This window comes from Zonotrichia leucophrys, chromosome 23 (assembly GCF_028769735.1).
Source record: "Zonotrichia leucophrys gambelii isolate GWCS_2022_RI chromosome 23, RI_Zleu_2.0, whole genome shotgun sequence".
NCBI lineage: Eukaryota > Metazoa > Chordata > Aves > Passeriformes > Passerellidae > Zonotrichia > Zonotrichia leucophrys.
Window position 1 is genome coordinate 5,319,480 of NC_088192.1, and position 14,435 is coordinate 5,333,914.

At 61.6% G+C, this 14,435-nt stretch overlaps 1 protein-coding gene across 1 annotated transcript in view; it reads left to right on the forward strand.

Annotated features, from left to right (window-relative positions):
* FOXO6 (forkhead box O6) overlaps positions 1–13,684 on the forward strand; it is a 42,841-nt gene extending 29,157 nt beyond the window's left edge. Inside the window, exon 2 of the mRNA XM_064731489.1 lies at positions 8,713–13,684. Within this exon, the coding sequence (XP_064587559.1) occupies positions 8,713–10,131 (1,419 nt within the window). The 3' untranslated portion in view covers positions 10,132–13,684. The remainder of the gene's footprint in view (positions 1–8,712) is intronic.
* Positions 13,685–14,435: the final 751 nt, after the last annotated feature.

Here is a 14,435-nt window from a genome sequence, read left to right on the forward strand (position 1 = left end):
ACCCAGCTTGGAGGCAGCTCCAGGCTGGAAATCAGGCCAGTCCTCTTGGTACAGACAGGGCAGGATGAGGGTAAGGATGAGGCTGAGGATGAGTATTGAGGATAGGGATGGGGATGGGGATGAGGATGAGGATGGAGATGAGGATGAGGAGGGGCTGGAGTCCCCTCCCCGGCTCTGGTGCTCTGGCTGCTGCCCAGCTCAGGGGGCTGCAGTGTTCAGTGAGCCGGGCAGGACGGTGACACGAGGGTGGCTGTGTCCCTCCAGGTGACCCAGAGGCGATGTTTCACGGCACCACACCCTCCCATGGGTGTCTGAGCATCGCTGTGGCTCACGAGGTGCTGCTCCCCCCTTCCTCCCTCAGGAGGAGGAGGAGGAGTGGGTGGTTTTCCTCCAGGGAGCGGCCCCAGGGCTCAGCATCCTGCTGGGGCACCTCCTGCATCCCTGCCGGGTGTCCCCGGGCTCCCAGCAGGGTTTGATGTGCCTGGCCTCGGGCTGGGAGCCCTCCGGGCTCTCTGAGCACAGCCACGAGTGCCTGGGGGCACTGGGACACCGCTGTCCCAGCGGGGACATCAAGCGGTGCCCGAGGAGAAGGGAGCGCTGCTGCTTTAATGATCTGGCTGCGGTGAGAACTTGGTGTGGCGGAAATTGAACCCAGGGGAGAAAATCCTGTAATTCCATGCAAAAACGGCGCAGCAGCACGGGGTGATTTACTGCAGCTGTTTTGGTGGGCAGCTCTGGGGTGTCGTTAGAGCATTACGGGGTAACAGGGGGTCCCCCAAGGGTCTGAGCTGCTGCAGGGGGGTCTGGGTGGGCAGGGAGTGCTCAGGGTGGGTTTGTCCCCAAAGGAGGGGGATGATGCCAGGGGCACAGAGCTGGGGTGGGCAGCACACACAGAGCAGCTCTGCTGGCCCCAGGCCCTGCCCTCTGGGATGGAGGTGGGCAGGGGTCCTGGCTGTAGGATTGATGGGGGTAGGATGGTGGGGATGGACAGAGAGCAGAGATCTCTGCAGCCAGGGCTGGGAACTTGTGGGTTATTGCAAAGGGCCTGGGTGCAGGGCCCTGCTGGGAGCTGCCAGCCACAGCTCAGAGCAGGCCCAGAGAAGAGAGGGGGAGAGAGTAAAAGGAGTAAAAGAGTAAAAGGTAAGAGCTAAGAGACAAGAGGTAAGAGCTAAGACTTAAGAGAGCAAAGTTCCCCTTACAATACCATAAATCTTCTGTGTTGAATATTCTCATTCTCACTAACCAGTCCAAGATACAAATCCTACAGCATTTCCATACAGCCTATAAGAATCATTACATTCCCACACTGGGTTACATTTTAAACCCTAAAAACTCCTCTTTGGGCCCTTCTGCCAAGCTGGCAGGGTCTGCTCTGAGCCTTGGGCCTGTCTGCAAGCAGAGGGGATTGTTTGATCCAAAGGGGATCACCTTCAGCTGGCCATGCCATTGTTTTCCAGTTGTTCAGTAACTGAGGGATCTCAAAGCTTGCTTTCATTTCAATCTCGCTTAGAGTTTCCATATTGTCAAAATCTTTTGCCAGGCAATCATATTTATAAGGCTCTCCTGTTTCACCTTCCCCAACACTGGCTGTGCCCTGCCAGCCCTGCAGTGGCACCTGCAGTGACCCCACAGCCAGGCAGGGTCCAGCACTGTGGGGCTGTGCCCCTGGCAGGTACTTGGTGCCAGGGCAGCTGCAGCTGTGTGCCCACAGCTCTGTGGGGCTCCTGCAGGAACTGGGGGAAGGCTGGGCTCTCCCCAAACATCCCCAATCCCATAGGGGAGTCCCCAGCTCCCCAAACATCCCCCAGTCCCATAGGGGGATCCCCAGCTCCCCAAACATCCCCCAGTCCCATAGGGGGATCCCCAGCTCCCAGCCCTGCCCCAGAGGGGATCCTGTGCCTGCTTGTTATCTCAGCCCTGCCCTGGTCTAATGAGCCCTCTGGGGAGCCTGTGGGGCATCAGGGGGTGCTGGGGATTGGCAGGGCTGTGGTTCTGCACACAGGCTGCACAGGGATCACTGCCTTCCTCATCATCATCATCACCCCCAGGCTCCTCTGATGCCCCTCAGGTCAGCCCTGTGAGGGTGGGCAGCACAGACCTCGGGGTGTGGGGCAGGACAGGGATTGGGGGCACTGTGGGGTGATGGGACCTGTGCCAGCTGTGCTGGAGCAGCTCTGGTGGCCCCTCCTGTCCTGACCCAGCCTGGGAACAGCTGTGGCTGCAGAAGGTGTCACTCAGGGTGGCTTTGGGGCTGCTCTGGCCCCATCAGGAGAAGCCCAGGGCAAGGAGGGGGTGTTTGTGCAGGGTGTGGTAGCTGGATTGACCAGGCAGGTGTTCCCCAGCACTGAAATCACTCAGTACCAGTCCTGATGCTGTATCCATCCATCCATCCATCCATCCATGGCACACACAGGGGTGTTCAGGGGTGGCACGCAGGTGGCACGGGGGTGGCACACAGGGGCTAGGGGGTGTTCAGGGGTGGCACAGAGGTGGCACACAGAGGGGTGTTCAGGGGTGGCACACATAGGGTGCCACAGGGGTGGCACAGAGGTGGCACACAGGGGGTTCAGGTGTGGCACACAAAGGGGTCGGGGGTGGCACACAGCGGGGCTGGGGGTGTTCAGGGGTGGCGCACAAAGGGCTGGCACAGGAATGGCAGAGGGTGGCACACACAGGGGCCGGGGGCTGGCAAGGGGTGGCACACACGGGTTGGGAGTGGCACAGGGGTAGCACACAGAGGGGTCGGGGGTGGCACACAGAGGGCCCAGGGGTGTTCAGGGGTGGTACACAGGGCTTGGGGTTGTTCAGGGGTAGCACACACAGGGTCGGGGGGGTGTTGTGGGGTGGCACACACAGGGTCCGAGGTTGTTCAGGGAGGGTTCAGGGACGGCACACACAAGGGCCGGGGGTGTTCATGGATGGCACACACCGGGTCCGGGGTTGTTCAGGAGGGTTCAGGCTGCAGCAGCCGTGCCCAGCTGTCCCGGGCTGAGCGCACACCCCGGGGGTGATTAGCGCTCCCTAATGAGCTGCCGGCGGCGCCGGGGGGAGGCGGGGATGCTCGGGCCGTGCCCCCCGGGCTCCTCGCGTGTCAGCCACCTGCCCCTCGCAGCTCTAATGGGCATTTGCTTCAATTAGCGGCGCGTCAGCCCCGCTCTGCTCAGCCCGAGCGCTGACCCGAACGCGCCGCCGCCGGCCAGACCCCGCGCCGGGGGGCGGCTGCTCCCCCTGCCCTGCTTCCCCCTGATTCCCCCTTCTCCTGCCTCCCCCAGCCCTGTTCCTGTCCTTGTCCCTGCCCCTGCTCCCTCTGTCTCTCCCTGATTCCCCCTGCCCTGCTTCCCCCTTCTCCTGCCTCTCCCTGCCCCTGTCCTTTCTCCTGTCCCTGTCCCTGTCTCCCTCTCTGCCCTGTCCCCATCTGTGTCCCTGTCCCTTTCCTTGTCCTTGTCCCTGTCACCCTGTCCCTATCCCTCTCCCTGTCCCCGTTTCCCTGTCCCCCTGTCCCTATCACTGTCCCTACCCCTGCCTCTTTCTCTGTCCCTGACCCCATCCCTGTCTCTGCCCCTGTCCCTTTCCTTGTCCCTGTCCCTGTGTCCTTGTCCCTGTCCCTTTGCTTGTCCCTGTCCCTACCCGTTGTCCCTGTCCCTGCTTCTTCCTGCCATCAGTGCTGAGCCCACACCAGGTAACAACCAACGGGCTGCTTGGCTGGGTGGCCCAGCAGCCTAGACAGACAGACAGACCTCTGAGAGAAGGTGTGGGGAGCAGCTGGGGTTGGGTTTTGCGTGGAAAACACGTGGTGCTGGGCATAGGGGAGGGGTGGCAGCTCGGTGGGCACAGCACAGGGTGCAGGGATGTGCCAGGCATGGGGAGGGCCCCAGAGTGCCTGGTTTGCTCTCCCCTCTCTGCCCAGGGCCTGCTCCTGTTCTTGCACTCCTTTCCCCTCACCCTGCTGTCCTCGGGGCACGTGGGGGGGACTCAGCCCCACTCCCTGCACCCCAACACTCGTGGGCACCCCAAGGCTGGGGTAGGCATGGGCAGTGCCTGTCCTGGGCTTGGTACCCATGTGGGTGGCTCATTTTGGGGTCCGAGGTTCATCTTGAGGGTCAATGCTCATTTTGGGGCCAGGGGTTCATCTCAGGGCTCGATGCTCATTTCGGGGTCTGAGGTTGGTTTTGGGGGTCAATGCTCATTTTGGGGCCTGGAGTTCATCTCGAGGGTCGATGCTCATTTCAGGACCCGGGGTTCATCTCACAGCTCGATGCTCATTTTGGGGTCCGAGGTTCATCTCGGGGCTCGATGCTCATTTCGGGGTCTGAGGTTGGTCTCGGGGGTCGATGCTCGTTTCAGGGCCCGGGGTTCATCTCGGGGCTCGATGCTCGTTTCGGGGTCCGGCCTCGGGGGATGAGGCTCCCCCGCAGCACCGTTGTCATCCTCACCGTCTCTGCCAGCTGCCCATTGACAGTCGAGGCACTCTCCCTCACAATGGGTCCGGCTAATCCCGTTACAATGGCACTAATTGCTAATCAGACCGATTTCACACTGCCGGCTCCCCTGACAATGAGGCTCGCCGGAGGAGGGCTCCAGGGGGGGTGAGGGGCTCTGTGGGTGCCCGCAGCCCCCCCTCCGACCCCGCAGACGGGCACCGCCCTGGCACCGGGGTCTTCCAGCCTGGCAGAGCCTCCGGCAGCTGGCACGGGCTGGCACGGGCTCAGCCGCGTCCTGCCCTGGTGCCAGCCAGGCTGGGCAGGGGGTCCGGCGCACCTGCAGTCCCGGGGCCACCTCCAGCCCGCCCTTGTGCTCCGCAGAGCATCCCGGTGCCCTCGGCTGAGCTGCGGGGCCGGGCGGGGGTCCGCGGTGCGGGTGTCACCTCTACCACCGGCTGGGTGTCATCCTGGCACAGGCTGGCTGTCACCCCTGTCACAGGCTGTGTGTCACCCCTGTCATAGGCTGGCTGTCACCCCTAGTACAGGCTGTGTGTCACCCCCAGTATAGGTTGTGTGTCACTCCTGTCACAGGCTGGGCGTCACCCCTTGCATGGGCTGGGTGTCACCCCTGTCAGCAACTGGGTGTCACCTCCAGCACGGGCTTTGTGTCACCCCCGACATGGGCTGTGTGTCACTCTGGCACGGTCTGCGTGTCACCCCCAGCATGGGCTGTGTATCACCCCCGACATGGGCTGGGTGTCACCCCCAGTACGGGCTGGGTGTCACCCCTGTCAGGGGCTGAGTGTCACCTCTAGCTCTGAGCCCAGACTGATGCCCTTGCCCAGTGCTGTTTGGGGTTTGAGCACCGGGGGCTGTGGGGCTGGGTTAGCAGTGAGGGGCTGAGCCATCGGACAGGCAGGGGTGACACGGGGACAGAGGGGATGGGGGCACAGTGGGCACAGAGCACAGCCAGCCCTGCAGTGGTGCTGCAAGAAGCGATGCAGGACAGGGAGTGGTGCCAAAGGCGCCGTGGGTGCTCTGGGGCTGGCACCATTCCCTCCTGACCCCAGGGCACCCCGTGCCAAGGCAGCTCTGTCCCCTGTGTGTCAGGGGGACGCTGGGTGCCCGAGGGTGAGGCAGGTCCTGCTGTTAATCAGCTCCTGCCCAGCCCAGCCCCGCTCCGTGCGCCCCGAGCCGCGGGCAGCCGAGCGTGTCGGGGTGCTAATGAGGAGAGAGCCGGGTGTGCTGCACCTTGCACTTAATTGCTGCTGGCTTCTGGCTCCTAATGAAGCTCAGCTGCGGGAGAAGCAGCAGCCTCTCCTCATCTCCTCTGCCTCGGGCAGCCTGACCCTGCCAGCCCTATGCCCTGCCTCGGGGGTGCGGGGTGCCCTGTGCTCCCTCTGCACTGGGAGGATGCTGAATGTCACTCCCGTGCAGCTGTGACATGCCCAGAGCCCATCCCCTGTCCCTGTGCTCTGCATGGCAGCTTCAGCCCTGCTGCTGCATCTCCTGCCTGCTGTCCTGGGCAGGCTGGCAGTGCTGCCAGGGAGGGATCATGGCTGTGGCAGGGCCCAGAAGGGACTGGGCATCATTCCTGCCAGCCCAGTTTGGCATCCCCAGCTCCCCACGGTCTGTGGGTGCAGGGCAGCACCATGGGGCTGAGCTGGATGGTGGCCTGGCCCTGCCAGGCAGTGACAACCACTGCTGTGCTTCTGTCCCTGCTGCTTGGATGGTGCCTGGGCCCTGGATGGGAGTTTGGATCATCCTGTCCAATGATGGACTGGATGGGAGTTTGGTCCTGGATGGGATGGGAGCTTGGATCATCCTGTGCATTAAGGAGAGCTGCTGGAGGGGTCAGGGGGATTTTCCCTGCCAGGAACGGTGGCTGGGTCCTGGATGGGAGCTTGGATCATCCTGTGCATTAAGGAGAGATGCTGGAAGGGTCAGGGGCACTCTCCCTGCCAGGGCTTGACTTGCTCTGCTTGAAGGTGGCGAGCATTGATTGGGCAGCTGTGTCCCAACCACCCCCTGGGTGCCCTCCCCAGCCGTGCAGGAAGGGGTTAATGGCTGGCCCATACCTGCAGTTGCATTTTAAAGATGTGAAATTAAAGCCCGTAATTTATTCTCCCCACACACGAAGGAGCAATTAGTTCTAAACACGGCTTAATCAGTCAGTGCGAGATTGATTTCTGTAGACTTGGATTTGGTGGCTGCTGGCGAGGAGCCAGCCTGGGAGCAATCTCCAAATAAATGAAGTGCAGAGAAGTAAGCCATTACATAATATGATAGATGAGGCTGGAGCTCACTTGCCTCTTCATTAGTATTCCACTGTACACCACAGCAGCACCAAACTTTCTCCCCTCTTCCTCCTCCTCCTCCTCCTCCTCCTCCTCGTCCTTGTGTCCCTCCTGCAGCTGGGAAAGGGCTGGGGAGGAGCCTCCAGCAGCCCCTGGCCAGCCCTGAGCCTTTGGGCAGAGCTGGGGAAGGGTCTCTGTCCTGCAGATTCTTCCCTGGGTTCTGCATCTTGCCTTTGTCCTCTGGGGAAACTGAGGCACAGGGAGCTGGGGTGGCATCCATTGATGTCAGCAGGGAGAGGCAGGTGTCAGAGAATCCCAGGGTGGTTTGAGTTGGGAGGAACGTCAAAGCCCATCCCATCCCATCCCATCCCATCCCATCCCATCCATGGGCAGCGACACCTCCCACTGTGCCAGGTGCTCCAGCCTGGCCTTGGGCACTGCCAGGGCTCCAGGGCAGCCACAGCTGCTCTGGGCACCCTGGCACAGCCCAAACCTCTCTAACCAGCCCTTGCCAGGCTACAAACCCCCTGTGGCAAATGGCACTGGGGGCACCTGCAACCAGCCAGGAAATCATTCTTTCCTTTCCTTTCCTTTCTCCATTTGCTGCAATGGGTTTTGGTGCTGGTTTCCATCCTTGATTGAGGAATGTGAATGCCAGAGTGGTTTGGGTGGGAAGGGATCTTCAATGGCAGCTGATTGCAGCCCAGGGACACCTGCCACTGTGCCAGGTGCTGCCAGCCCCAATGCCCAGCCTGGCCTTGGGCACTGCCAGGGCTCCAGGGGCAGCCACAGCTGCTCTGGCAATTCCAGCCCAGCCCCTGCCCACCCTGCCAGGGAACAATTCCCAATTGCCAAGATCCCATCCAGCCCTGCCCTCTGGCACTGGCAGCCATTCCCTGGCTCCTGTCCCTCCATCCTTGTCCCCAGTCCCTCTGCAGCTCTCCTGGAGCCCCTTCAGGCCCTGCAAGGGCTCTGAGCTGTCCCTGGAGCCTTCTCCTCTCCAGGGCAGCACCCCCAGCTCTCCCAGCCTGGCTCCAGAGGAGCTCCAGCCCTTCAGCGGCTCCATGGGCTCCTCTGGAGCAGCTTTAACAGCTCCATGTCCCTGCTGTGCTGGGTATCACAGGGCTGGAGGCAGCTCTGCAGATGGGGTCTCACAAGAGCCGAGGGGAGAAATCGTCCCCCTTGCCCTGCTGGCCTGACAGGACAAGGTCTCACACGGTGCCAACAGGTTGTTTAGGGCTGTGGTGGTGCTGCTGTGCCCTGCACAGGGCAGGTGTTGGTGCTGAGGGTGGAGGGGGGCACATCAGGAGTGATGCCAGGCAGGGGAAGGGGCTTGGTGTCTCCTCCAAAAGGATCCCCTCTGTCTGTGGGGCTGGTGGGGAGTGGGCTGGGATCTCCACAGAGGTGCTGGCTGTGCTGGGAGTATCCTGTGGGATGTGCTGGCTACATGGTGGCCTTGGGCTGGGAGGGATGGGCAGAGAAGCCCTGGGCCTGTGCGTGGTCCTGACCCCATCACTGCATTGTTGCCTCTTCACCCTGTCCCTCTGCTGCCTCCTGCCAGGGAAGGAAGGTCCCATGGGTGCTCCCCTGACTGCTGTGGGTCCCTGGGACCTGCTATGGCAGGAATTGTGCCACAGACAGAGCTGGGAGGTGCAGCAAGGGGCTGTGACCTGTGGGATGTGGGAGGGACCCACTAGCTGAGCTCTCCCAGCCCCCAACCCTCAGCTCTGGGGGAAGGAGCCCAGATGGGTCCTGGGACCTGCTGTGGCAGGAACTGTGCCACAGACAGAGCTGGGACTCCAGCAAAGGGGCTGTGACCCGTGGGATGTGGGAGGGACCTGCCAGCCGAGCTCTCCCAGCCCCAAACCCTCAGCTCTGAGGGATGGACCCCAAGTGTCCCACGGTGTCCCACAGTGCCCCGTGGGTGTCCCTTTCCTTCGGGGATGCCCTCCCTGCTGCTGACCCTGCCCCTGTCCTTGCTGTCCCCTTTGCAGAACTCCATCCGGCACAACCTGTCCCTGCACACGCGCTTCATCCGCGTGCAGAACGAGGGCACGGGCAAGAGCTCCTGGTGGATGCTGAACCCCGAGGGCGGCAAGACGGGCAAGACGCCGCGGCGGCGCGCCGTGTCCATGGACAACAACAGCAAGTTCCTGCGCATCAAGGGCAAGGCCAGCAAGAAGAAGCAGCTGCAGGTGACGCAGGAGCGCGGCGAGGACAGCCCGTCCTCCCAGCAGCCCAAGTGGTCGGAGAGCCCCGCGTCCCACGCCAGCGACGAGTACGACGCCTGGGCGGACTTCAGGACGCGGGCCAGCTCCACGGCCAGCACGCTGAGCGGGCGCCTCTCGCCCATCATGGCCAACCACGAGCCGGACGAGCTGGAGGAGGACGATGGCACGCCCTCGTCGCCGCTGATGTACCCCAGCCCTTCCAGCACCATGTCTCCTTCTCTGAGCGCCCGCTGCTCCGTGGAGCTGCCCCGGCTGACCGACCTGACCGGCACCATCAGCCTGAACGAGAGCCTGGGGGAGAGCATGCTGGAGGACCTGCAGGATGGCTACAGCATGAGCCCCTCGCAGCAGCTCCCCCCGGCCGCCCTGCGGCAGAGGAGCTCCAGCTTCACCTTCAACTCCAAGTGCTCCAGCATGGGGGCCGCCTCCAACACCTACTGCGGGACCATCTACAGCCAGCCGGCCATGGGCCTCATGCGGCGCCTGCCCATGCAGACCATCCAGGAGAACAAGCAGGCCACCTTCTCGCCCGCCAGCTCCTACAGGAACGCCTCGCTGCAGGACCTGCTCTCCTCCATCTCCTACGCGCACAAGGAGAGCATGGTCCCGGGGGAGCTGCCCCCGCTGCCGCAGGCCAGCCCCATGGTGCCGGCCCGTGGCCACAGACACAACCCGCTGCTGTGCGGGGCTGGGGAGCAGGCCCTGTCCTCCTACCCGCCCCACCCGGGCTCTCTGATGAAGAGCAACGCCCTGTACCACCCGTCACCAGCCGGCCACCACCCTGCGGTCAGCACCAGTGCCTTAGCCAATCCTGTCAGCCTTATGAGCCTGCCCAGTGAGTCGTGCAGCATGACGGCCGTGCCGCACCACCACGGGCACCTGCATCCCTACGCCAATAGCCAAGGGGCACACATGAGCCTGCTGGATTCGCTGCAGGGCCCCTACCCGGGGGCCGTCCACCCCCCCGTGTTGGGCCAGGACAGGTTCCCAGCAGACCTGGACCTGGACATGTTCAACGGGAGCCTGGAGTGCGACGTGGAGTCCATCATCCTCAATGACTTTATGGACAGCGATGAGATGGATTTCAACTTCGACTCGGCGCTCCCGCCGCAGAACGGGCTCAACGTGCCCGCACTGCCCGGGGGCCCACAGCCCACGAACCAGAGCTGGGTGCCCGGGTGACCCTGCCCCTGCTCGGGCTCGCCACCGGGAAGACACCAGGGGAACATTGAAACTCACTGTTTTTTTTTCCTTTCTCTTCTGCCTTTGTTTGTTAAGATAGGCGAGAGCCATCGGTCTGAGCTTAAGGTCGAACACGAAACACAAACCGGAGGGTGAAATGTTGAGATGGGGGAGGACGCCCAGCCCCAGGTGTTCCAGGTCCTGCCAGCATCCTCTGGAGGACACAGGGCAGGTGGGTGGGAGAGGCAGCTGGAGCCAGGCAGATCCAGGGAGTAGCAGGAAGGGAAAGCCTTTCCAGACAGTCCCAGTGCCCCATGGTGCCAGTTGGGCTGGGGGACAGAGTGGTGATGGCTGGTGCTGTGGGACCCCTGGGAAAGAGCTCTTCTCTGAGCCACCTTGGGAAATGAGTCCTCTGGGCAGAAGTGTCAGGAGTGGGGACCCTGCCCCAGGGCAAGGAGGGGCTTGTGGCCCCTCAGTCCTGGTGGAGATGGGAGCTCTTCTGAGCCCACAGTCCCAGGCCAGCTCTGCTGGGTGTCCTGGTGGCTCCAGGCAGGGTTCCTGACTGAGCAGTGAGCAGGGGGTGGTGATGGTGTGCAGCCAGCAGCTCTGGAGCAGCACCTGGCAGCCCTTGGGGAGGCAGGGGGAGCTGCAGCCCCTGCCCAGAGCAGGCTGGGCACAGTCCAGGGGGGTCCTGCTGGCACTGAGGGACCCCTGGGCTGGCACTGAGGGACCCCTGGGTTGGAGGCTCAGGGGCAGCTCGCAGGGGAGGGGAGGGGGAAGTATTTATTTGATTTCATGCACTCTTTTGCCATTGAGTTTTTGCATTGGAAGGAAGAGAAGGTCGAGCTTAGGGAGAGGAGAGAGGCCATGGGTGATGTGTCCCATCACATGTGTCCCACAAGATGGCTCTTCTTGGCTTGGCTGGTGGCTGTGTCCCATCACATGGCTCATCATGGGGGTTATGGATGTTGGGGTGAAAGTTGGGGTCTGTGGGCCATCCTCCAGGAGGGGCTGTGTGTGTGAGAAGGGACAGATGTGGTGGCCCAGGCCTCTGGATGCAGTGTGGAGTCCATCCTGCTCCAAGCTGGAGTGACCCACATTGCTCAGGGAGGTGCCACAGGGGCTCCTGGGGGGTCAGTGCCACCATGGCTGTCCCAGTGTCTCACTGCCCACCCCTGGGGTGCCAGGAGCTGTCAGCAAGAGGGGTGCGCCCACCTGCCAGGGGCTGGGGCTCCATGGGGGTGAGGACCACGATTCACAGGTGGTCCTGCTGTGCGTCAGGACCCCAAACTGACCCCACTCTGTGGGGCAGGAGAGGGCCAGGGATGCCCCAGCCATTCCACAGAGCTGCCAGGAGCAGCAGGGTTGGGAGGGGGTCAGGCTGGTGAGCACCTGGTCTGGAGAGGATGGAGGGGCTGGGAGCTGCTGCTGTGTCCTGTGGGGTCTCTGCTCAGCCATTCTGCTCCTGGGCACCACAGGCTCTCTGTGACCCCAGCCCTGAGTTTGCAGCGGGGTCAGAGCACAGAACCAGCACATTTCCCCAGCCCAGCTCTTCCTGCCCCAGAGCTGGGTCTCAGCCAGCCTCAGGGACAGTGTCAGGGCAGGGGACCCATTGGTGGCACCTCCTGCTCCTCTCCTGACCCACAAGGCTGTGACAGAGGAGCCCCGTGTGCCACTGCCACCTTCACCCAGGGCACACGGCAGGCACGGTCTCTAAAGACATCCTTACAAGTTAATTAATTATGTTTACATTATTTGATCATGTACAGAATTTAATATATTCTATTATATATAATCTTTCTTGAATGCTTTTTTAAAAAAGGATTATTTGGTCAGGATCATTACCGCATTCCTTTTATAAACACCACCTCTCCTTTCAGGCATCTTTCAAATCCTTGGAAACTGATTGCAAATGGCTCTTTAACCCCTGAACCCCCAGTTCAGCACGTGGTGTGAGGGACCCAGAGGCAGGAGCAAACTGGGGCCTCTGCACCCCAGGAAAGGGAGAAAGGGAAGGGTCCTGGCTCTTTCAGGCATCTCACCTCCAGGAAAGGGAGACAGGGATGGAGTCCTGGGTTCTCCAGGCATCTGCACCCCAGGAACGGGAGACAGGGATGGAGTCCTGGGTTCTCCAGGTGTCTGACCTCCAGGAAAGGGAGAAAGGGAAGGGTTCCTGGTTCTTCCAGGCATCTGCCCTCCAGGCACAGATCCAGCAGCACACCAGCATGCCGGGCAGCAGTGGGGCATTTGGAGATGGGATTCTCCCATGCTGGGGTCCCTGAGTCCCCTCCAGTGTCACAGACACTGGCTGGCCATCAGTGTGACGGGGGAGCCCCAGCAGCAGGAGGGAATTGTCCCCAGCACTGGAGGGAGGTGTCCCCTTAGGGCAATACGACATCCCCTTGTCCCCAGCACAAGAGGGAAGTGTCCCTATGTCCCCAGCACTGGAGGGAAGTGTCCCTTTGTCCCCAAACTGCAGGAGAGAATTGTCCCTGTGTCCCCAGCAGCAGGAGGGAGGTGTTCCCAGCATAGGAGGGAGGTGTCCCCTTGTCCCCAGAAGCAGGAGGGGAGTGTCTCCTTGTCCCCAACACAGGAGGGAGGTGTCCCTTTGTACCCAAAAGAGAAGGGAGGTGTCCCAGCACAGGAGGGAAGTGTCCCTGTGTCCCCAGAAGGACGAGGGAAGTGTCTCCAGCAGCAGGAGGGAAGTGTCCCCTTAGTGCAATACAGCATCCCCTTGTCCCCAGCACAGGAGGGAGGTGTCCCCTGTCCCCAGCACTGGAGGGAGCTGTCCCCGTGCCCGCCGTGCCGCCCCGTGCCCCTGCCCCGCTGCGTGGGCACGGCCCCTGGCCAAGCTGTGTCGTGGTTCGTGACCGTGGGGTTGTCGTGTGTGCGGTGCAGTCGTGTTGGTAACGTCAGTCAGTCAGTCGTGTGTTCAGTGCCCTGCGGGGCGAGGGGCGGCAGGGCGGCTATGGGCACCCCCAGGGCGGCTATGGGCACCCCCGGGGGGGCTGCAGGGCTGGGTGGCACTGCTGGCCCTGCCACAAAGCACCAGGGCATGTCAGCTGTGGTGTGCAGGTGGGTGGTGGTGATGGCTTGGGGGTGCTGAGGGTGGCTGGCATGGCTGTGCCCCCCCGTGACTGTCACTGTGGGGAAGGGGACACCCTCCAGGGCTTTGTGTCACTGCCTGACACTCTGAGTTCCCTCTCTGCAATCAGCTACCCCACATCCCACCTCACTGATCTCCATCCTCTCCATCTACCATTCCCCTCTGGGACCAGGATCTCCCTCCCTGCTCCCACCCTGCCCTGCCTGCAGCCAGTGTGGGGGGACACCCAGGACCCCCCAGTTTGCTTCCCCTGGCGGTTTTGGGTCCGTTTCCCTCGTATTTATAACTGTACAGACTGGGGGGGAGGGTCTCATCTCTCACACACATTTATTGTAGGCAATGGTAACTTTCTTGGTTGTGCTATTAGAGTTTGTGTATGTGGCAATGTAAAGAACTGTGTATAGTGCATTGTACAGCATATTTTCATGAATAAAATTGTTTTAAATATTACAAGGTGGGGCTGCTGCTGCTGTCAGTGCTTGTGTGTCTGGCTGAGAGGGAGAATGGTGCCCCCAAAGAAGCTGGGGAACATGGGAGAGTGACCAAGGGGGAGATGGGATTTTGGTGAAACTGAGCTTGCACCCAGAGCATGGGGGTGGTTGGGCTGTGGAGGTCATAGAACCACAGAATCATCATAGAAAAGGAGACTCAGGGGTGCCCTCATCACTCTCTGCATTACCATTCTGTGTTACATTTCAAACCCTAAAATCTCCTCATTGGGCCCCTTCTGCCAAGCTGGCAGGGTCTGCTCTGAGCCTTGGGCCTGTCTGCAAGCAGAGGGGATTGTTTGATCCAAAGGGGATCACCTTCAGCTGGCCATGCCATTGTTTTCCAGTTGTTCAGTAACTGAGGGATCTCAAAGCTTGCTTTCATTTCAATCTCACTTATTGTCTTATAGTTTCCATATTGTCAAAATCTTTTGCCAGGCAATAATATATATAAGGCTTTCCTGTTTCATCTTCCCCACCAGCTCAGCCCAGCCCAGCCTCTGACCTCTCCTGCCGAACCTCTGGCACAAATCAGATCCCACCCTCACAGCAGGCTGCCAGCCGGGCTCCCATGGGGGCTGTGGGCTGCTGGTGACGTGGTGGCATTCAGAGATGGCTCTGGGAGAAGGTCAGAGTGTGCAGAGCAGGCACAGGCTGTCAGCCCTGCTGAGCCTCTGCACGGGGACAGCCAGGGATGCAGAAATGGGGTT